The sequence below is a fragment of the Nipponia nippon genome, unplaced genomic scaffold (assembly GCF_047370975.1).
Source record: "Nipponia nippon isolate SJK-2023a ecotype South Korea unplaced genomic scaffold, ASM4737097v1 scaffold_17, whole genome shotgun sequence".
Lineage (NCBI taxonomy): Eukaryota > Metazoa > Chordata > Aves > Pelecaniformes > Threskiornithidae > Nipponia > Nipponia nippon.
The window spans coordinates 2,855,076-2,874,344 of NW_028262333.1; the positions used below are offsets into that span (position 1 = coordinate 2,855,076).

General features: G+C 67.9%; 1 protein-coding gene across 4 annotated transcripts; it reads left to right on the forward strand.

The window, feature by feature from the left end:
- The first annotated feature begins 367 nt into the window (after positions 1-367).
- RNF44 (ring finger protein 44) lies at positions 368-19,211 on the forward strand. Of its 4 annotated transcripts, none has more exons than XM_087753896.1 (12): positions 2,703-6,063; positions 6,247-6,477; positions 12,785-12,965; positions 13,340-13,556; positions 14,064-14,231; positions 14,423-14,599; positions 14,796-14,957; positions 15,036-15,160; positions 15,334-15,421; positions 15,568-15,689; positions 15,781-15,880; positions 16,154-19,211. In XM_087753896.1, the coding sequence occupies exons 2-12, from the start codon at positions 6,459-6,461 to the stop codon at positions 16,214-16,216; spliced, it is 1,422 nt and encodes a 473-aa protein (XP_087610022.1). In that variant the 5' UTR covers positions 2,703-6,063; positions 6,247-6,458; the 3' UTR covers positions 16,217-19,211. The 4 variants fall into 4 exon arrangements, 3 of the variants coding, with proteins under 3 accessions (XP_087610025.1, XP_087610022.1, XP_087610024.1); XR_015703883.1 differs by lacking the exon at positions 2,703-6,063 and having other exon boundaries at positions 6,136-6,477; positions 16,154-16,346; positions 16,603-19,211; XM_087753899.1 differs by lacking the exons at positions 2,703-6,063; positions 6,247-6,477 and adding an exon at positions 368-533.
- The last annotated feature ends 58 nt before the right edge of the window (positions 19,212-19,269 follow it).

Here is a 19,269-nt window from a genome sequence, read left to right on the forward strand (position 1 = left end):
CTTGGGGGTACCCCTGGAGCCCCCAGCACTGGCCCAGGATGACCCCCCTGAGGCCCCCGAGGCTGGTGCTGGACACCCCTCTGCAAACTGCCCCTGGGCTGTCCCGGGACCCCCCCCACACCTCCCAAGGGCTGACCCGGGCCATCGTCCCCAGCCCACCCCCGGCCCGGCGTCTGTATGCGCTGCCACTCAGGGCGTTACGGCCGGAGCGCCCCGTCGTGCCGTGTTTTTATGTGGCGCCGCTCTTAGGCGCAGTACGGCGAAGGGGAGGTGGGGGAACGGGCGCGCCCATTTGCGCGGCGCGGAGGGGGGGGGGGAGCGGCGCGGCGCGGCCGGTTCCATCGCGGCGGCGGGGGAGCCATGAGGCGGGGCTGAGGCCGGGCCGAGGCCGGAGCGGGAGCGGCAGCGGGACCGGGACCGGGACCCACACCGAGCCCGGCGGGCCCGGCCGCCGCGCCATGCGAGCGGGCTGAGCGGCGGGCAGGGCCGGGGCAGGCACCGAGCGGCCCGCGAGCGGCGGGGGCGCCCCTCCGGTAGGTACGGGGCGAGGCGGCGGCGGCGGGCCCGGGCTGCGCGGGGCAGGGCCGGTGCACCGGGGGCGGGCGGGACCGGTGCACCGGGAAAAAGCGGCGGGCAGGGCCCGGGGCTTGTGGAGGACAGGGCCCCGTGCACCGGGGGAAGGGGGCGGGCGGGCCCCGGTGCACCGGGAGAAGGAGGTAGGTAGGGCCGGGGCAGGGCGGCGGGGAGGTCGGCCCCGGTGCACCGGGGAGGGCGGCGGGCAGGGCCCGGTGTGAGGGGGGGGGGGCGGATGCGCCGGTCAGCGAAGCCCGGTGCGACGGGCGGAGGAGCGGGCGGGGGGCGGCGGGGCCGGGCCGGGCCGGGCCCGGTGCGCGGTGGCTCGGAGCGGGCGGATGGCCGGGGCCCGGCGCACCGGGACCGGGGCCGAGCGCAGGGCCCGGTGCGCGGGGGTGGCGGCTGCAGGGGGGCTCGGTGGCCGTAAGGGGCAGCAGGGCCCGGTGCACCGGTAGCCGCACGCCGGCGGGAGGAGCCCCCGGTTCTCGGGGGCGGGGGGGGGGGGGGGGGGGGGGCCGCGGCAGGGGCTGCCCGGGGCACCGGGGAGAGCAGCGGAGCCGGAGCGCGGCCACCCCTCGGGGCCTCGCCGGCAGAGCGGGGCTGGCCCGGCCGTAGCCCCTTCTCGGGGGGCTCCCGCGTCCCTGGTTGGGCATCCGCGGCTCCGTTCCGTGTCCCTGACTCGCTGGACGCCCCGGGGATGCTCCGTCCGCCGCTGCCGGAGCCCCCGGGCCCTGCTGCCCCAGCCGGGGTCGGTAAGCAGGGCCTGGCTCGGGGCGAGCCCCCGGTGTGCGAGAGGGGATGGGAGGGGAAGCGGCGAAACTCTTGGTAAAGTTGGAAATGGGGAAGAGGTAGGAAACAAATAAACCCCAAAGGACGGGGCGGTGGCACCCGTGGCGGTGGCACCCGTGGCGGTGGGAGCCACTGACCCTGCCGCCTGCGTGCTGGCAGCGCGGGCTTCGTGCGGGGCCCGTGGCAGCCCTGTCCCGCGGAGGACGCGTGGGACCAGGCTACGGGCAGCTGGGGCGTGCTCCCGGCCTCGCTCTCCCGGGCAGGAGTTGAGCCCCGTGGGCAGGCGGGTGCTGTTCCCTGCGAACGCGGCTTGGTTTTGCCACCGGCATCTCGGCCGCAACCTCTGCACCGGCCCGGCGCGACCGGCCGTGCGTGTCTGCGGCTCCGGAGCTTGGCCCTGTGCTCGCCTCCTCGCCGTCCTGTGTCACCGCCTCGCTTGGTCGTTTCTGCTCCGCTGCTGGCTCTGACGCCCCGGGACCCCGAGTGCCCCCGTGCGCAGCGGCGGGGCCGTGCCCGGGGGGGCCCGGTCGGTTCCCAAGGCCGGGAGCCCTGGGAGGAGGAGCGGACGCCGGCCTCGCCGGCTGTCGGAGGGGAGCAGGCTGCGTCTGATGTCACTGCGGTGCATGGTGGGTAATTATGCACGTTGCAATGAAAATAATAAGGCCGGCTCCATAGCGGTGTCTAAAAATACTGCTAATGCAGAGTGCCTGCCGGGTGCCTTTGTTTGTCACCTTTGGGTGTTTGCTTTGAGGCTGGCCGGGCGGCGGGAGCCGCGCTCTGCGGCGTCACGCCCCTTGGGCGGCGGGTTTGGTTTAGCAGGTGAACTGCAGCCCCTCCGTGCCCCTCCGCTCGGGCAGCGGTGCCCGCGGAGCCGGCGCGGGTGTTGGCGTGGGAGGTGAGGCGGGAGCCACCTGGGCGCGTTTGGGAGGCTCCGGCGTCACCCTCCCTGCGCTCAGCCGTGCAAGGAGCCGCGGTGAGGTGGCGGGGCTTTGTCCCCCCGCTGCCTTGCTTGGAGCCGGGCGCGCTGACACGTGGCTATTCCTGTGTCCCAGCGACGTGCCCCGATGTCCCCTGGCCGGTACCGGCGTGCTGGCCTGCCCGCAGGCGGGCTGGCAGAGATTGGGGTTCGGGCCCAGCCGGTGTGGTCCGTCTGTTGTCGGTGTTGTGCAGCCGGTGCAGAGCTCGCTGGGGCCGGGGCTGCCGGGCTTTCCCCCGGGGCTGCCTCCGCGGCGTGCCCTGGCACTGGCAGGATGAGAACTATGGCATCTTGCTGCTTTCTGGCTGAGCAGAGGCGGGAGGGAGGGATGCATGCATGCCCGGAGCAGAGGGAAATGGTGCGATGGGTGCTGGGTGGCACCTGGGTGCTGGCCCGGGGCAAGGGCTGCCCAGGGTGCTGGTCCCTGCTCCGTGGGCAGGCGGGCGCTCTGTCCGTCCGCTGTCTGTGCGGCTCGCGCTGCTGCTGTGCTGCTGTGGTCCCTCCATCTGCTGCCAGGAGCCGGTAGCTCCTCGCTGCAGCGGAGGGAGAGGCTTGCAGGGGTGGCGAGAGCCATCTGGAGCCCCAGCTGCTCCAGCCACCGGCCTGGCACGCTCGCGGGGGGACGGTGGCGTGTGGCAGGGCAGCAGCGGAGGGCTGGGAAGGGCAGGCAGCGGCGAGGCTGTGCGCTCGGGTCTCTGCGACGAGTCTCTTCTGCTTCATGCGCGGGGAGGTCAGAGCGGCAGCGGCTGCTCTTGGTTCCCAGTCGATGCCGGCGGAGGGCTCCGACTCCAGCCGTCGGCCGCGAGAGCTGAGCCTTGTCCCGCTTCACCTTGGAGCGGGTGGAGAGGCATCACCCCGCCTGCGTGCTGGGCTGCCTCGCCTTTAGGGTCGTGGCTGCGTTTTTGGGGCTCCGTGCTGGGCCCTCCCTTCGCTGGAGGGGGAGCATCGCTGCTGCCTCCGCTCTTGCCAGGCGCTAAATCTGACCTCTGAAGCCGCGCGTGGCAGTGACGTTCCCTTGAGCGGTGAAACGCGCCGTCCCTACCTGCCGCGGCGTGCGGCTCCCGTTTGGTGAGCGAGGAACAAAGAACGGGGAGAGGAGGCTTTGCGAATCCCCATCGATTCGCACCGTGGAAGCTGCCCGCTGTGTGTTTGCGTCTGCCTGCCTGGGACCAGGGCTCTGCGAGGGGAATTGATCAAGCTGTAAAACCCAGAGCCAGCTAATGAAATAGGGACTATAGATTTTTATTTTAAATGGAAAAGAGTTTAGGGGAGATTTAATTATCCCTGTTTTATGGACCTGTTAGAGGAATGAAATAACAGCCGGCAGGTAGGGCCCGGGCTTTGCCTCGCAGCAATCCTTCCAGGTGTGTGCGGAGCCGGCGAAGTCCTGCCACCCCGGGGCAGCGGCGGGGAGTGAAGCGAAGTCACTCAGAGCAGAGCAGGACAGGGCGAAGTCCTGCTTGTCCTGCTTGTCCTGCCAGGTGTTTCTGCTTCCCCGGTGGGAGTATCTGTGCTGAAATCACAGCGGGGCTGGCCCTGGGGAGGTGAGCTTCCAGCCCAAACCGGGACTGGTGTAAGAAGAGCTCTCCTTGTCCCTGGGGCTTGGTGTGGGCCTGTCCTTGTGCTGGTGAACACCAGAGAGTTCTCTGTGCTCGCCGGGCCGTTTCCCCCCAGGTGTCGTTTCCCCCCGGGGCCGCGGGCACCGAGCTCTCGCTGAAGCCTGCGTACCTGCGCAGAGCGTGTGGGGTTTGTAAATGAGAGCTGCAGAGCGCTGGGATTTGCTGGGCTTAGCTGTGTGTCGGACAGAAGCTGTAACACTGTCACTACAGCCACTCCTACTGTGTGCATCCACTTCACCGTCACGTGAGGCCGGCCGCGGGGCACGGCTGGGGAGGTGGTGGCTGGGCAGCCGGCGGCGAGTGGCACGGTGCTGGTTTTCGGCAGAAAAGCGTGGAGCTTTTGGATGCTTTTGGTTTTTCATCTCTGAATCGAGGAGCTGGTGCACAGCATTTTCCCACCGTCCCTTGGCTCCTGGCGAGCTGGAGAATTGCGGTTTGTCACCAGCCCTGGTGTAGGTGAATGGTTGGCCAAGGGATCTGCGTACCCACCGGGCAGGCGCAGCACACAGAGTGCCAGTGCGATGTGTCAGAGGCTGCTAAAACGTCCGAGGAAGCTGCGGGTGCTGGGGAGCCCTCCCGGAGGCCCTGTGAGAGCCAGGCCCCAAGCCCTGTGGTCACCAAGCCGCACGAGGATGTTGCGTGGCTCCCTGGGAGAGGTCAGTCCTGGAGAGGAGCAGCGTGGATCCGTGCTGGTGGGTTGCAAGGGTGCTGGGAGAAGCCACCCTGCCAACTCTCCGAGCAGCAGAGCCACCCCAGGGTGCTTATCCTTTCCTTCACCCTTGCACCTGCAAGTCCTCAGCCGTTCACGACGGGAGCCTGCAGGGCACGAGCAGCCCGTGGGAGCCTGTGTCCAATATGGGATGTCTGGGTTTTGTGGAACGAGGTGGTTTGGGAGGGCTCCCTGCTTCGTTGCGTGCATGGCAGAAGGCGAGGCGAGCAGTGTCCCCAGCAAGCAGCGCTCGTGACAGGCTTTGGGAGTATTATTTTCCAGCTGCAGCCCGGTCCCCGGAGACCTGGCCTCGCTGGCTGCGGAGCTGTAGCTGTGGGCTTTCCTTGGAAAGCGAGACGAGGGATTTCACCTCGACCGCGCAGAGCGGAGAACTGGCCTGCGATGCTGTGTGCTGGAAGCTGCTTCCTCTCGGGCGAGCCTGCGTGGTGGTGACCTCTCGCTGGCGCCCCTGGGAAGGGAGAGCCGGGGCTCTGCTCCTTCCTCCTCCAGCCTGGCAGCGCTGAGCCGCGGTCCCCTCTGGCAGGTTGTCTTTTCCCTGCTGTGCTGGGACTCCCTGGCTGTGTTTGCATTTTGAGCCGAGTGTCTTAGTTGCTTTTTCTCTCTGTGCCTGCGCTTGGGGAAAGCGGTGAACAATAAAAATCCACCGGCGAGAGCTGTAGCAGAGGTCAGCCAGCTCCCGTGCCCCAGGCTGCTCTGTTGTCACCGCACAGTCCCTCTTTGCGCACAGGGGCCGTCAGCTTGGAAGTCATGTTTTTGCTCTGAAAACCATCCCCGGGTACTGGTGTGGGGTTCTCGGTGAGTGATGTACTGGGGAGGTATTGCAGCAAGCCTGCTTCGCGCTTAAGGCAGTGGTCACTGCCTGTTTCGGTGCGTCTTGTAAGCAGCCTCCTGGCAAATTTTAAATCAAGGACAAAAGAGGGTAAATGGTTGCTGAAAATCATGAATTTCTCTAAGCTCCTTTCCGAAAATGATCGTTGCAGGTTGTCGGTGTCCCTGCAGGCTTCTTAAAATGCAAAACAAAACACCCAACCCAACTTCCTGACTGTCACTAGCGCTTTCAAGAGACGCTTCATTTTGCTGAGCGGTAACGCAATTGCTCTTTGCCGTCCACCAGCTTCTGGCTCTGCCCGTATCCTTTTGCCGGAGCCGCGACGCCAGACACTGCCGCTCTGCCTCCCGCGCGCCGGCGGCAGAAGGGCAGCGGGGAGGGGAGGCGGAGGGGTCCAGCCTGAGCCCAGCTGGCGGAACAGTGGGGAAGGTGTCTGGAGCCCAGCCCCTCCTGCCCTCGCCCGCTCGCTTGGCAGATGCTCTTGACGCTGTCCACAGCATGTAGAGAGCGGGCTGGGCTGGGAAGGATGCGTGTGAAGAGGTGACAGGTGAGCTGGGGACTCCCAGGGACGCTGTGTGGGGATGGGGAGGGGGGCTGGAATCCCTGTTGCCTGGGCTGGCTCTGCCCAAGGAGAGATTGGGTCTGTTTTAGGAAAGAGCTGTCAGAAAAGAGAACTAAAATGTGAAGGGCAGAGGAGTATGGAGTCCTGTACCTCGGTGTCTCGTGGTAGGAAGGAAGGGGAGGACCGGGGAGGCCGCCCAGACAGCAGGTTGGGGACAGACGTGGCGGCGTTCGCTCTTCTTTCCCCACCCACGTGCAACTGAGCTGCGGAACCGGCTGCTGCAGGACGCCAGGACAGACGGAGGTGAGCGTGGTTCCACGGGCTTCTGTCCGGGGCAGAAGAGTCCACCCAGGCGAGCGGAGGACACCACCCATTGCTCAATGCTGCTGAGCTACAGAGGTACCTGAGCTGGGCCTGGCTGCTCCACCAGCAGCCTTCTGGTCATGTTATTCAGGTCGTGCCGGTGTTTCTAGGGCAAATGAAGGAAGGTGGAGTTATCTCTGCAGATTATTTACCCTGTCCTGAGGAAATGAAGGCTTGTGCAAGCTTACTGTTTATTTGTGAGTCTTCTGCTCTCTGCTTTGAACTTGCTGGATGGTGTCAGTTGTGGTAGGTGTCAGGTGTGGTGGCTGTCTCAAAGGTCTCGGCTTGCTACAAGCTCTGGCTTGTGGGGAGGGAGATGCTGCTAGTTCTCCCTCTGCAGTGCAGCTCTGCCTTGCTATTAGACATCAGAGAATCCACGTGGGAGAGATCGTCAGGAAACCGGGCGTTATCAGTTCCGCTGCCTGTGCAGCTCCTCGCTCCTCATGTCAGCATCCTCCACGTGTGTGTGGCTGGAGGCGTTTGACGGGAGTGCTGTCAGTCTGGGGGTGTGAGTGGGTGGCGTGCGATCGCGGCAGAGGCGTCCTGCCTCCGCTGCCAGCAAACTCAGCTCCACTGGGGTGTGTGGAGCGGGGAGGGTGCTCCTCGCTCCCCTGTCTCCCCAGCAGAGAAGCGCTTCACCCTGCGGTAGCTGCTGATGTTGGGGTGTCCCGTGTCCCCTGGTGCTTGCGTCGGGCCTTGGGTAGGGTGAGGACACTCCTGCAGCCTGGGAGCTTCTTGGTACTGGTTTCTTCCCGCTTGCTTTCCAGGCACTGGGGAGGGGAAGAGAAGGATTTTGGGGCCTCTTCTCCTCCCTGGACTTGGGGGAGAGGCTGGAGAGAGCGTGGAGGTGAGCCGCTGGCATGCTGGGTGTTGGGGAGAGGCCGGGGCAGAGCGTACCTCCAGTGGGAGACATGCTCACACCACTCGAATCACCCCGGCTAATCCTGTGACAGACCTGACCTATATAGGGGGCAAGGGAGGTGGCATGTCTGCAGCAGCAGATGGTGTCTTAAAGAGCCTGGGCTCGGAGAGGCTTCGGTTCTGCCGGCCTCTGGCTCTCACGAGGGCGAGGATGGGCCGCCCGTCGGCTGTGGAGCAGCCAGGTTCAGCCCAAGCAGCCCCCACAGGTAGAGAGCTTTCTAAGGCTGCTGCCTGGCACAGGGGGTCCTGCTCACCTGGGGTGTCACAGGTCTCGGTGGCTGGACTGGGGACCCCTTGTCCCGGCCCAGAAGCACTGACCAGTGCCGCTGTCCGTGGCCAGCTTGCTGTGGCATTGGAGGGGTGCGCTTGGGCTCCTCGTGTGGCTCCTCCAGGCAGGGCTCCGGAGCAGCATCGGGTTGGTGGCTGCGTGTGTGGTTGTGTTCCTGAGACGGCGCGGGGCAGGCGTGGGCTGAGCCGCTTCCATGTGCTCTAACCCTGGGCTGGACACGTGGTGCCCCGGCCTCGCGGCAGCTGGCCGGGCAGGCTCGGCACGGCCGCACGCGGCGTGGCTGGACCCGGCTCTGCCGCAGGAGCCGTCCGGCCTGGCTGGGCAGGGAGCACGAGCAGCGCCTCACCGGCGAGCCGTGCTCCATTGATGGCTTCTCCTGACACCACGCTGAGGACATCGATAGCTGCTGGCCGCAGGGGAGCTGGCGATGCTGTAGCGGGTTGGGAGTGTCTGCACAGACACCCACCATCTGTGGCCTCTGCCCGGGATCAGACCATGTCCTGGCAGCCTCGTAAAGGTGTGGTGACGCCTCTGCCCCCGCAAATAGCGGCAAGGTCAAAGTGCAGAGTGCTGTTTTCCTCTTCTTCCCTCTAGCCCCCAGCTCCTGAAGCAAAGAGGCTGTAGCGGAGCAGACCTTGAGGGTGATGGTTCAGGTCTGGGCTGACAATTCAGTCCTTTGGCTGTTTCCTCCTGGGGTGCCTGTATGAGCACACGGGTCTGGCCCCGTCATCGGTCCGCCCCATGCCCTGCCGTGCCGCTTGCCTGTCCCGTGTGTCCCCTGCCATGGGGACAGCAGCAGCTGGCCTGGCGCCAGTCGTGGCGGAGGGAGCTCGCCCCAGGATGCTCCATGCCCCAGGGGATCCTCGTGCCTGGATTCGGGGCGAGGAGGTGGGAGCCGGCGAACTGGCCCCGAGACGGAGCCGGGACGGGGCAAAACCCAATCCGACTGCTCATCGCAATGGTGAGCCTACTGAATCGTTAAATCGTTGCCACCGATCTGAGGTTTTCTTTAAAAGGGGTGATGTTACAAATTAATTAGCTCCCTTTTGGATGTGAGCACTTGAAAGCCCAGCTGCCAGGGGAGGGCTGGTTTATAGGCATTACATCAGGGCTGCCGGCTGGCTCGCTCGCCTACCTGGGAATTTCTAAGCGTGCGTTGTGACCCCGGGGAAGTTTGGCTTGGATGCGGCATCTGGTTTTCGGCAAAGCCGCTGCCGCGCGCCCTCCCGAGCGTGGGGCTTCGAGGGGTGAGCGGCGCTGCCGGGGGCACGCGGGTTTGCCGCCCGGGGATGCTCCGAGGAGCCCCTGCTCCGTGTTTAATCGAGGGGAGAGAGCGAGCAGGAGGGTTTTTTTTTTTTTTTTTGGGACGGAAAAGGGGCTTTTATGGTGCCTGGAAATTGAAATAGAGATGCCCTGGGAGAGGGGCTGGTGCGGCAGCGGTGAGCGGGAGGGGAACGGCTTCCCCATCGCCCCGGCCCAGCCGGGGGGCTGCCGGGGAGCCGGGCTCCCTTCGCCTTCCCCGGCCTCTCCGCCCAGCCGGCAGCGGGAGCACGGCGGCCCGGCCCGGTGCCGCTGTCCCCCGGGGCCCGCCGGCCTCACGGAGCTGCCGGCCCGGGGGCGGGCGAAGCCGCAGGTAAGGCGCCACCTCCGCCTGCCCCCCCGCAGCCCTGCTGCCCGGCCCGGCGGGGCGAGGCGGCCGCTACCGGTACCGGGGCCCTTCGAGGTCTCGGTCGGGCCGCGCCGCCCCCAGGCCCCGTTGCTAAGGGGCCCCCTCTCCATGGAGACCGTTGCTAGGACACCGCCCCCCCCCCCCCGTCGCGGCGGGGGGGGAGGGGGAGGCCCGGCGCTGCCCCGCGTGGCCCCGCGCCTCCAAGATGGCTGCGGAGCGTGACACGCCTGGTCACGTGGGGCGCGCGCGCGCCGCGCCGCCCCCCCCCCCCCCCGCTCCCCCCTCCCGCCAGCCGCGCGCGCTCCCGGGGCCTCCCGAGTGTTGTGACTCGGTCCGGTGCCTCCCGCCGCCGGTTCTTAAAGGGGCAGGCACCCCCCTCCGCTCCCCCGGCCCGGCGGCGGTTGCCCCGACCCGCAGCGGCGGCTCCGCGCCGCGGAAAACAAAAGAGGCACCGGAAAGAGCGGCGGCGGCGGCGGCGGCGGCGGCGGGGAGGGGGCCGGCCCGGCGGGGGGCGGGAGGCGGGAGGGAGGGAGGGAGGGCCGGCGGCGGGCGGGGGGGGGGCAGGCCCGGGCCCGGCGTCGGCGAACAAAGAGCGGCGGGAGGGGGCGGGGGCGCCGCAGCGGCACCGGAGCGGCGGCCCAGGCCATCGGTGCAGGTAGGTGCGGGGCCGGGGGGGGCGGCGGCGGGGGCCGGAGCCCCGGTGGTACCTGCCCCGGGCGGCGGCGGCGGTGCCCGGCGGCCGCCTTTGTTATTGCTTTTGTTTGGCGCCGAGCACATGGCCCCGGAGCGGCCGCTCTTAAAGCCACAGCTCCGCGCCCGGCCCGGCACCGGCGGGGCTCCGCCGCGGGCTGCCGGTGCCCCGGGAAGGTGGGGGGGGGGGCAGCGGGCTGGGGTGCGCTCCCGGGGTGCTGGGGTGCCCCGGCGGGGTAGTGCAAGGTGGGGTGTCCCGGCGGGGTGCTCCGGGATGTGCCGCCGTCCCGGAGACGCCCCCCCCCCCCTTAGGGACCGGGGGTCGGGTTTGGGGGCGGCGGGGCGGCCCTCCCGACGGGGCTGCCGGTGCGGCGGGGCCGGCGGTGACCCCCGCTCCCGGGGGAGTTCGGCGGTGCTCGCCTGGGAACGGCGGGGAAAGGGGGGGGGAGCCCGGGATGCCGGGACGGAGCCGGCGAGGGGTGGGTACCGGGGCGGCAGGACCCCCGGGGCGGCGATGGCGGGGCGGGCGGGCGGCTCCCCCCGGTAGCCCCGGAGCCCGGTTCTGCCCGAGCAGATGGCACCGGGCGTGAGCGCTGGCGCGCTGCTAACTTTGTTCTCGGCGGGGCCCGGCGGCCCCCCCCCCCCCGCGCCCCACCGAGGGGCTGCGGGGTCCCCCAGGCTCCGGGGCTGCGGTGGCCTCCGCGGGGTCGCGGTGACCCTGCCCGGGGTGGCCGCTGGCTCCCAGCCGTGGGGGGTGAGGGAGGGAACCAGGTGCGCCGGTGCGTGGGACGGGAGGGCGGGTGGGTGCTGGTTGTGGCAGGACGGGGACCGTGCCAGCCCCGTCTCCCTCGCCCGCCGCCGTCCCGGTGACTCGGGGACGTCCCGCCTTGCGGGAGCCCTCGGGGTGCCGTCCTGGGAGCGCGGGCAGCCCCCCTGCTCCGGGGGTCCCGCCAAGAGGCGAGCCCCTGGCGTGGCTGTCCTCTCCCTCTGCGGAGGCGCTCCCCGTCCCCAAGCCCATCGCCGCGGTGTCTGGGCTGGAAGGTGCCCGCCGGGTCACCCAGGACCTCTGGGTACCACGTGCGCTCTGGATGCGAGGATGCGGAACCGGCGGCGCTGGCGGCGGTAACACCTCGGGGAGGCTCCTGGGAGCGGGGTTAAACCTGGGCCGCCGCCGCCGCACCCCGGCCCCCGGCCCGCTGGCGGGGCACCCACCACCCTGGGCAGGGGCTCGGGGGCAGAATAAAACACCCGTGGGGCAAAACCCCCGGGCCCCTTCCCCGCTGGCAGCCACAGGCGGGCTCCTGGGGGGCTCAGCCTCTGGCTTTTGGGTTTTTTTTTTTCCTTTTCTCCCCAAAACAGAGAGGGAAATTTGCTTTCAGCTTCCGAAATGGGAGGGTGGATGGGGGTGAGGTGGAGAGCTGTGTGTGGCACAGGGCTCGCCCCGGTGACTTCCCGCCGAGGTCGGTGTCACCCAGGCGTGACATTGCAGCTTCTCCCTGGGAGGGTGAGACCCCCAGCCTCCTCCCGGGGCCGAGCGGTGCTCCTCCGGCTCAGGGTGCCCTTCCTCTGCCATGGGCACCGAGGAGGAGGAGGGAGGGCTGAAGAAGGAGCTGTTTTGGAGGGCACAGCACCAGCCTGCGGGCGAGCTGGATTTAGGGGCACGTGGGGTGCGGTGTCGAGGCCACGGCTGCTCCCGCTTGCTGGCCGTGGCTGCGGAGGCCGAGGGAAGGTGCCCGGGGGAGGCCTCTCGGGGGGCGCTGGGCACCCACGGAGCCTGGGGAAGCGCAGTCCCGCATGCAGATGTCTCCTCTGGGCAGTGCCGAGCTTCGCTGAGGCTGGGGGGGCTGGCATGGGGACGCCACTGGGCACGGGGGGCGAGCAGAGCCGCCTGCCCGGCTCCAGCCGCAGCCCCTGCCTGTCCCCCCCTCCACGGGGACGTGCGGTCGTGTCCCCCGCGCAGCAGGGAGTTGGCGGGCATAGACCGAGCCAGAGCAGGGCCGTGAGCCCCGCTGGCCCCCCGCCAGCCCCCCGTGCCTGTCACTGGGGCGGCAGCAGGAGCCCAGCAAGAGAGAGCAGCCCCTAGAGCAGCACCGGAGCCCGTCTGGGCCAAGGACGCGCTGGAAACCCCCCCACGCCACGGTTCAGGCTCCCCGTCAGCCGGCGGGCGGCCTGGGACGCTGCCGCAGCCACAGGGCCCTTCGCTTCTTGGTTTTCTCTGTGCCAAAAACAAGTGCTTCTCTCTCATTCGGTGTCCGTGTCTTGCATGGGGGGGTGGCTCTGGCCACGCGGTGGGGGGACAGTAACTGGGGGGGGATGTGGGCTCTTCCTGACCCCCCTGCCAGGGCTGCATCCAGCCCCAGGAGATGGGGTGGGCGCAGGTTTAGGTCCCGGAGCAGCAAGAGCTCCGGTCATCGGCATCGCCATCCCCGCGGGGAGGGAGCAGCAGGCCGAGCTGTGCGGGGACAGCGGCGCTGGGGTGGCTCAGAGTCACTTGTGCGGTGCGGGTGGCAGGGCTGGGTGTGGGAAGGGTGGCCTGGCTCCCGGTGTGGAGGGGGCATGGGCGGGAGCCAGGCGAGCTGCAAGCCCTCCCGGCGTGTCTGCGGGTGCAGCGGCTGCCCTGGCCTCGCTCCGTGCCTCTCCTCCCTTCCCTCTCCCAAAGCAGGCGGCGGGGGAGCGGGCTGGGGCAGTGCTGCCCAGGCCTGGGACGCAGGGAGGATTTGGGGCTCCTGGAGCCCCCGGGCTTGGGGTGCTGTGACCCGCTGTCCTTCTCGCAGGATCCAAGGTGCTGGTGTCTCGCCCTGCCTGGAGCCTGAGGTCCCGTGCGCCCATTTGCCTCCCGACGTCACCAATGCGACCATGGGAACTGGCAGTGAATAGGCGGCCACCCTCTGCCCCTTTTAACCAGCACCGTTTCTCGGGGGGACCCTGCAGCAGCCCCGACCACCTCCGGCGAAGGTACGGGGTGCAGGGCAGTGCGGAGCCCCGTCGCCCGTGGTGCGTGGGGACGCGGGGCTGGTTCTGTAGCCCTGCTGGGGCAAGCCGCTGGCTCCCGGGGGCTCGGGGGGGCAGATCGCGGCAGGGAAGCACGTCCACCTGGCCTGGCCGATGGGTCCCTGGGGAGCAGGGGTCCCTTTTGTGCGGGGGGCAGATGCAGGGTGAGCAGAGGAACCGGTTCTGGAGCTCCCCAGCCAGATGAGGAGCCTGGCCTGGCCCGATGCCCTGAGAGCCGGGCTAGCACTGACCCGCCTGCGGCCACCCTGCCCGGGGCTGTGGTGCCCCTGGCCCGGGGGTCACTCCTGCTCTGTTTCTCTCCCGCGGTGGCCCCGCAGCCCCCCTGCCAGGCATCAGTGGGGACGACGCGACCGACCTCTGGCAACCCCGCTGGGCCAGGATGAGCCCCAGCTGCACCCTGCCTTCCCCCAGCAGCCGCACATCCCTGTAGATGAGCCCCGCGCCTACGCTCTCCCCAGCACGCCGCCACGAATGCTTCACCCGGCCGCTCACCCGCCCCACCAGAACCCATTCATGGTGGATCTGCATGACCAGGTAGGTGCTGTAGCCCCCAGCCCCAACCCTAAGGGTGACCCTATGGTAGCCCTGGGCTAGTGTCTGGGGCAGTGGTCCCAAGACATGTCCCTGGGTCCCCTCTGGCCGGTTGCTTGCTGCTGGGAGCACCCGGCCCTGAGGCTGCCGGTGCTCTTGTCCTCTGAGCACTCAAAGCCTGGGGTCCCCCTGCCAGCTTGGGTGTGCCCAGGGTGGTCCCTGCTCCCCGGGGGCTGGGGACAGTCACAGCGTTGTTCACATCACAACTGTCACCATCATCCACGGTGGTGGTGCTGGATCAGAGGCTGTGCCAGCCTGTCCGCAGGGAGAAAAGAGGGGTCCAAAACCCCTCCTTGAACCCAGCCTGTGCTCAGTCCCCCTCCTCTGGCCGCACTGGTGGGACGGAGGTGCCGGGCGGTTGTGTCCCAGCGCCCTGCTGCCACCCTGCCAGGACGGGGCCAGCTCAGCCGGGGCTGTACCCTGACTGTGCCCTCGGCGCTTTGTCTTCAGGTGCACCAGGGACCTGTCCCTCTCTCCTACACGGTTACCACCGTCACGACGCAAGGCTTCCCCATCCACGCCGGCCAGCACATCCCTGGGTGCAGCACCCAGCAGCTCCCAGCATGCTCAGTGATGTTCAGTGGACAGCACTACCCGCTCTGCTGCCTCCCGCCCCCGGTGAGTCACGGCGGGGGACACCCACAGGGGACCCGGGCTGTGGGTGCCCGGGGGTCGCGTGGGTACCCGAGCCCACCGGAGTGCAACATTCTGGGGGCACAGGGTCTGCTGGAGGCCCTGGGGAGGGGGCAGGGGTGCAGCCATGCCCACGATGGGTGTCTGACCCCCGTTTTTGTCTCTCTCCCCCACAGCTGATCCAGGCATGCGCCATGCAACAGCTCCCCGTCTCCTACCAGACGTTCCCCCCCATCATCTCCAGCGACCATTACATCCTGCACCCCCCTCCACCCCCAGTGCCCCCCCACCAGCCGCCCCACATGGCCCCCCTGGGGCAGTTTGTACCTCTCCAAGCCCAGCACCCGCGCATGGTGAGTTGGGGTGGGGGTACGGGCTTGGGGACATGACGCGCCCTGTGGCCCAACAAAGATCGCCTTGGTGGTCTTGTCCTTCTGCAGCCTCTGTGGGGCTGAGCTGGGGGTGATGGGTGGGATGCCCAGGGCGTCCCTGCTAGTGTCGGGGGAGCGTAATTTGGGGAACCCCCCCAGCCTAACTGTTTCCCCACAGCCTCTGCAGAGGATAGACAATGACGTGGACCTGCGAGGGGAGCAGCACCCCATCGCGGGCTTCACGTATCCCCCATCCCACCACGCTCCCACGCTCTCCCCCTCCGTGCCGCTGCATTACCTCCCCCACGACCCGCTGCACCAAGAACTGCCATTTGGCGTGGTGAGTCCCCGTCTCGCGGAGGGGCGGGGGGACGCCATGGGGCTGGCACGGCTCTCAGCGCCCCGTCTCTCCCCACAGCCATACCCCCACATGATGCCCCGGCGGCTGAACACCCAGCGGTACCGGCTGCAGCAGGCGCTGCCCCCTCCACCACCCCCTCCGCCGCCCCCCCCGTACTACCCGAGCTTCCTGCCCTATTTCCTGTGAGTACCGCGGGGGACACGGTGGCACCGCGATGGGGGACACGGTGGCACTGCGGACGGGGGGCACGGCGGCGTGGCGTTGGCACGGGTGGCTCTGCCCCGCCTTGGGGATGCCAGGGCGGAGGTTGGGGTTTGCAGCCTCACGCCGACTGCTCCGTCTTTCCCCCCCTCAGCTCTATGCTTCCTGTGTCGCCGACGGCCGTGGGGCCCACGATCAGCCTAGACCTGGACGTGGATGATGTGGAGATGGAGAATTACGAGGTGCGGCGGCTCTGCTTCCCCGCGGGGTGACGGGATGGGGGAACCGGGGGGGGTTTGGGGATCACTCTGCCAGGGTGGGGAGAGCCTGGAGGGGTGCTGTGCCGGGGCATGAGCCGAGCTGAGGCGGCCTCTGCGTCTCCCTCCAGGCACTGCTGAATCTGGCGGAGCGGCTGGGGGAGGCCAAGCCGCGGGGACTCACCAAAGCAGACATCGAGCACCTCCCATCTTACCGCTTCAACCCCGAGAGCCACCAGTCCGAGCAGACCCTGTGAGTGAGCCTGGGGGGCACGGGGGTGCCTGGTGGGGGGCCGGGGGCCGTGGCTGCGTGGCGGGGCCGTACTGACGGCTGCCTCCCCCAGGTGCGTCGTGTGCTTCAGCGACTTCGAGGCCCGGCAGCTTCTCCGTGTCCTGCCCTGCAACCATGAGTTCCACGCCAAGTGTGTCGACAAATGGTTAAAGGTACTGCCCGTGCCCGTGCCCGCTGCGGGGAGTGGGGCGGCTTCTTGGGGTGCTGCGGGCGCAGGGCGCTGCCTTTCGGGTGGTGTCGGTGCCGTGCAACACAGGATGTGCTGGGCGCGGGGGCCAAGCACCATGCCGGGCTGGATCAGGCACACCCGGGCTGCGGCACACTGTGGGGTGCTCCAGCCCTTGGCGGTGGGGTAGGGGTGGCCCTGGGTGCAGCGGGTGCCATGGGGTGCCCACTCACTTGCCCCCGTATCTCCTTGCCCGTAGGCGAACCGCACGTGCCCCATCTGCCGGGCGGACGCGTCGGAGGTGCAGCGGGAGGCGGACTGAGGCTGGCGGGCGCTGTGCCGCACAATTCGCTAGAGGACGAGGACGCCGGGCCAGGGGCGGGGGCCGCTGCCCGCTGCTAGGGCCTGGCCCTGCGCTTACCCCCCCTCCCCAAAGCCTCTCCTCGGATGTGGTGAGCATTGAGCAGTCCGGGCTCCCGGCCAGCCCTCCTCCTCCCCGCCGGGGCACGGACTCGGCCGGACGCCTGCCCGCTGCGCTCCCCGGGCCCCGAATCGTGTTGTGCTGGAGGCGGGAGGCGCATGGCCGTGCCCTCCGCGCTCCAAAGACGCTGTTGTTGCTCCATCACTTTCCAGGTCTTTGTACTCTGCTAGGGGATTAGTGTTTTTTTCCCTTTGTCACTTTTATTTTTTTTGTTTTTTTCACGGTAGGGTTTTTTGGTTTCCTCCCGTTTCCTTTTCCGTCGCGTTTTTGGTTCCGTGGCCGTTTGACCCAGTGGCGCGTGGGCGGCTCCTCCCCTCGGCGTTGCTTGCGGAGGACGCGGGGAGGAGAGAGGAAGGAGCGCCGCGGGTTTCATGCCAGCGGCACCCCGAGCTGGAGCGCCAGGCCGGCCCCGGGGGCAGCCGGAGGAGGTGGCCGGCGGAGCGCGGCCAAGGTGGGACACCAGCAACCCCGCAGCGTGGCCGGGGCAGGAACGCCTCCGTCCCCGCTCCTGCATGCAGCCTGGCGCGGCCCCTCTCCCGCCTCGGCTGCCCTGGGGAGCCCCGGAGGGTTACGTATGGCTGCTTGGGGTCTTTCCCCGGTGGGACGACGGTGCTGGCGTGGCCCCGGCCCCTCTCCCCGTTCGTTCCCCCGTGCCCGGCTGGCGCAGCTCCCTGGGCCGGGCCATGTGGCGTCCCGTGAGGCAGCCGGGCCTGGGCGGGGGGGGGACGCCATCCCTGCGGCCGTGCGGTGTCCCTGCTCCCGCCGTCGTTTCTCTGTCCCGCCGCCATAAATTGAAATAGCCCCACGCCCCCGTCCTGCTGGCTGGACGGCGCAGCGCGGTGCCCCGGGCCGGTGGGCAGCGGGGGGCCGGCCGGGCTGCGGCGGGTGCCCCCCGGCCCCCGGAGCAGGGGGGGGTTTTATCCATAACCTCGTGGTGTATTTTCAGTGCTACCCCCGGCCCTGCCCCGGCTGGCGCGGGGCGGGGGGGAGCTGTGAGCAGTCCCCCGCCGCCGTATCCCCCCCTGCCCGTGCGGGGCCGGGCGGGTGGGCGTCCCGTCGAGACGGGACTGGGAGAGAAGCCGCCGCCACGCCGTCGCCCGGCTCCAGCAATCCCGCGCGCGGCCGTCGTTTTTGCATGATTAATTAGCGAGGAGGGTGACGGGGAGGCAGTGGCGGAGGGGCGAGAGGACGGCGCTCCCCCTCGCCGCGGCGCTGACGCCTGGGAGCCTCCGAGCGGACGCCAGCCCTATGTAAATGTTCACAAATATGCATGCATGTCTGACCAGCTTGGAACGTGGTCTTGGCTACGTCTAGCCGGCTGTGGGGTGAGGGGGGTGGGGAGAGGGGTTTTTGTGCTCAGCTGATACTGCCATGCACTGTACTGCACATGTCCGCAACGCCACAGCAGGACCGTGAGACTTTCAGGGCCGTCCCCGCCGGGGTCTTGCGCCCCTCCGAGCGGGAGGCGGCGGCCGGGGGGGTGGGGGGGGGAGCGCCCGCGGCGGCGGCGGCGTGTGCAAGGGGATGGGGTGGGAGGGAGGGGGCCGCTCCCCGCGGGGCGGGGGGCAGGCGGCGGGGCTGGCCCCCGGCAGTGGCCACGGCCGCCGCGCTGGGGCTGGGTGCGAGGCGAGCGGCCGCGCCCGGCAGGTGGGTGGGCGGGACGGCGCTTCCCGCCTTGCCGCGCCATAGGTCCGGAGGGGCGATGCCAATCACCGGGCTGCTGAGGTAGGCCCGCTCCCGATTGGCGGAGGCCTCTCGCAGCACGCCAGTGGGCCGGCCCCGGCCTCCCACCCAGCCAATCAGGCGTGGGGGGCAGCGAGCGGCGCGTCGCTATTGGCCGGCTCCCCCTTGCCTCCCTTTCCCAGCCTCTCCGGCGGCCGCCCTCGGTGCGAAGCGTCGAGGCCGAGGGCCCCGGCCCGGCGCCACCAGCTCCGCCGCGGCGCGGGCGCTGGCACCGCTGGGCTCGGTGCCCCTCGGGCAGGACCCCGGCCCCCTCCCCGTCCCTCGCTCAGTGACAGATAACCAAAGGAGTCCCCGTGCCGCGCGGCGGCCTCGCGCCCCCGGAGACGCCCCCTCCTCCCCTCCCGCCCTCGCGGTGCCCAGGGAGCCAGGAAAGCCTTACGGTCCTTTGACGGCGACTCGAAAGCTCACAGCTCGTGTGCTGCAGAATTTATTCCAATGAGCAGCTAAAAGTATCATTTAAAAAAAAAAAATAACAAAAAGAAAAAACGACAAAAAAACAAAAAAAAAAACCTACTAAAAAACAATTATTTAGGGTGTTTGTGATTGCTGACTGCGCTGTAGATACCACTGTTTACCAATGATTTCCTGTGGTGGGATAGTGGACTGTTTACTGTTCTATTATACCAGTCCCCGGGCCCTCCGGTGGGACCCCCGCGGCCCCCGCGGCTCCCCGGAAGGTGCTAGGACGTGTGTTCTGTGTTAGAAAGTTTTTATATATATATATATATATATAAATATATATATATAATTTTTTTTGCTCTGTTACTTGCACATTTTACAGTTACCTCATTTTTCCCATGTATGTATTTGAAAAAAGGCTAATATATAGAAAAAAAAGGTTCTTAAAGCTCTAAAAGTGTTTGGTTTTTTTCCATTCCATTGGAATCATATTGGTTTTGTAGCATTTAACATAACTAGTATGTTGTATTATATATATGTGTATTATACTGATTGAAATTTTTAACAGATTTGTACTTTTTTTAAAATGAAAGTTGCTAGTTCTGCTTGACCAAGTAGTGCAATCATTATTTTTTTTAATGTTGTGGCTGATTTTGAGAGGGATATTCACTAATAAATGTATGATGTATACCAACACGCCGTGCCCCGGCTCTTGTCTCGGCGCGGGCTCGAGGAGGGGCCGGGGTGGCCGC

Bases quoted from the DNA above. Each gene is read 5' to 3' on its own strand.
- RNF44 (XM_087753896.1), top strand. The intron at 14,232-14,422 runs GTGAGTCACGGC...TCTCCCCCACAG, and splicing joins TCTGCTGCCTCCCGCCCCCG to CTGATCCAGGCATGCGCCAT. The intron at 15,690-15,780 runs GTGAGTGAGCCT...TGCCTCCCCCAG, and splicing joins CACCAGTCCGAGCAGACCCT to GTGCGTCGTGTGCTTCAGCG.